The sequence below is a fragment of the Galeopterus variegatus genome, unplaced genomic scaffold (genome assembly GCF_000696425.1).
Source record: "Galeopterus variegatus unplaced genomic scaffold, G_variegatus-3.0.2 Scaffold7985, whole genome shotgun sequence".
NCBI lineage: Eukaryota > Metazoa > Chordata > Mammalia > Dermoptera > Cynocephalidae > Galeopterus > Galeopterus variegatus.
In genome coordinates this window covers 63,139-65,498 of record NW_007734096.1, presented here as the reverse complement: position 1 = coordinate 65,498, position 2,360 = coordinate 63,139, and the positions used below count along the sequence as shown (strand labels likewise).

At 47.2% G+C, this 2,360-nt stretch overlaps 1 protein-coding gene across 2 annotated transcripts in view; it reads right to left on the bottom strand.

Annotated features, from left to right (window-relative positions):
• TTI2 (TELO2 interacting protein 2) overlaps positions 1–1,642 on the bottom strand; it is a 10,625-nt gene extending 8,983 nt beyond the window's left edge. For both annotated transcript variants that reach the window (XR_552014.1, XM_008592520.1), the window contains exon 1: positions 693–1,642. Coding sequence is in view for 1 of the 2 variants with exons in the window: in XM_008592520.1 (XP_008590742.1) it covers positions 693–1,339 (647 nt within the window). In the remaining variant the exon portion in view is untranslated. The remainder of the gene's footprint in view (positions 1–692) is intronic.
• Positions 1,643–2,360: the final 718 nt, after the last annotated feature.

Below are 2,360 nucleotides of genomic sequence, written 5' to 3'. Positions count from 1 at the left end.
ACACATGACTCAACTAATCCTCAAAAGAATAACTGCTTAATAAGTATACTCCTTTATATTACAAATAATGAAACAGATTCAAAGAGGCTGTCTAACCTGGTCCCACTCTAGGCAATAAAAAGAAGCACCAGACTCAAAACCGAGCCTCTTAACTCCAAGTTCCCAGCAAAATGACAGTTATGGACATTTTTTTCTCATCATTCCAGTGCTACAAATACTAACAAAGTAGGAAGTGGAAACTGGGAAAAAACTTTAACTAAAGCAATCTAAATGGTTTTCATTCTTTATCACAAACATTGCTTCCCTATCAAATAACAATCCTTATCTAATAAGTAGCAAAGAGTGTCAAGATCCCACAGTTTAAATTCAAACTATAACTTTAAATCCTCTCCAAATCCTCATCCCCACCTAACTTAAGAAACTTAATTACAAATAAGTCGGACAGAATTTCCAGTTTTCCAAGGCAGTTGTCATGAGGACTGGAAAAAGTACCGGAAAATTGAATCTGTAGACCTCAGTTCTAATCTGAAGTTTGCTATCTAGTTATATCATTTATAGCAAATCATGACCTTTGTAGATATTTGCTATTACAGCAGGTTTCTTTTACTGATGAAGAGACTGAGTTACTTTGAGCTCTAACATTCTAAAACATGAGGCTGAAGCTCCAATCAGTGGAAAAGAGGAGTACTCACTTATTCAGATAGGGTTTGAGAAGCCCCATTATCACAGTAAATCTCCCTTTCTCGTCTTCATTTTCTCCACGTAGAAATCCTGCCACAGAACCACATTCAGTAACTTGAAGCAGTAAGGTGAGCACCTTTCCAGCAACATTCTGAGATCTCGGGCTAGCCCATGGTTGCTCCAGGCTGTGAGTGATGGCAAAAATATAGATGGGTCCTGCCAAGTGACGCAGGCCGGTCTTCCATGCAGGGCAAACCAGAGAATTCTTGGCAGCCTCAAGTTTCCCCAACAGTTTAAGTAATAGTAACCCAACTTCTGCTGCTTTGTCGGCCACTTCGGAGTGACCATCAGCTCTACCGTCCTCGTCCTTGGGTGGCGCGGCATACTTCTCCAGGGCTTTTGCTACCTGCCCTAGTGTCTCGGGAATTCCGCGGAGCGGTGTGCCACTCCCCTCAAATAATCTGTCACACTCTGTGGCTTCTATCAGAGCCCCGAGGTCTTGCAGAGCTACATGTCGTCCGCTGCCCCGTCGTGGCCCCTGGCTGGTAAGACGGTGCAAAACCTTGGAGAAGGCCTGTTCCAAGGCGGAGGGAAAACACTCTCCAGGCAGGGAAGAGCCTTCCCGCCACGGGGTTTTCTGAGCGCTGTCAAGGTCCATTCCTCGGACTGCACCACGGAAGGGCTGGTCTCCCCGAGAGGACGAGGATGGAGGCGGGGAGGGGCCCGCTAACGAGGGAGAGGAGAGACTGACCGGGATAAGAAAAAAGCGCGTGTAAGGGAAGGGACGCTGGAAAAGGAAGGGCGTCTCTGGCAGTTCGCGGACTGGTAACAGTAAAGTGGAGTAACTACGCTTGCCTTTCTCAAGACTCAAAAGAAAAAAAACTAGAAGCTAAGAAATACGCTCGCAAGCTAAGACGAGCACACGACCCCGGGTTCCTCCGACCTTCCCCGCACAGCGTCTCTGTCTAGCAAGACCCGGAACTAGCGAACAGCGCTGCCGCAAAGCACGAGGCTAGCTTCCGCCAACACTGCCGCGACGCAGTATTGTCATTTCACGACATGCGGTCGTAAAATCAAGAGCCAGGGTCAGAGAAAAGGCAGGAAAGGTGGAGCTACGGAGAGTATATTTGCATAGATAATAACCCGCTCGCTAATTTTGTTAGCTTTCACTTATTAAGGTAGAAATAAAAGAATCATTACGTAATAGCAGTGTTGTTTTTAAAACGTACAGAACTGTTTATGTCGAGACAGGATATAGCTGGAGTATGTGAGTCACCCTATCTCTAAAATAAGTGGCACATACTTAGGATTCATTAGTAAAGTAACTGCCGTTGATCCTTTCTCGGTTCATGAGCGTGATGATTGGGTTTCCACGCTGTTGTGTGACATGTGCCTCCCTGTAAACTTTGTTACGACGTCGGCACATTACCCTTCTGACGTGAACTGAAAGGATCTTCTTAAATTTACTATGCTTAGAACGTGAATTGTACGTGTGCGGTCTTGTGCAGTGTAACGTGTAGTCTTCCTCTTGTCGTGGGTTATTCCCTAGATGCGTGCAGAGTCAAGCGCGACTTTTGGGGGATGCGGTCGTGTGGCCTTTGTCCACCCGCTGGAGGTGGGTCGCGCCGGCAGTGGAGTCATCCCGGGCGCAGGCGGCAGGTGGCGCCCGCGAGCCCGGA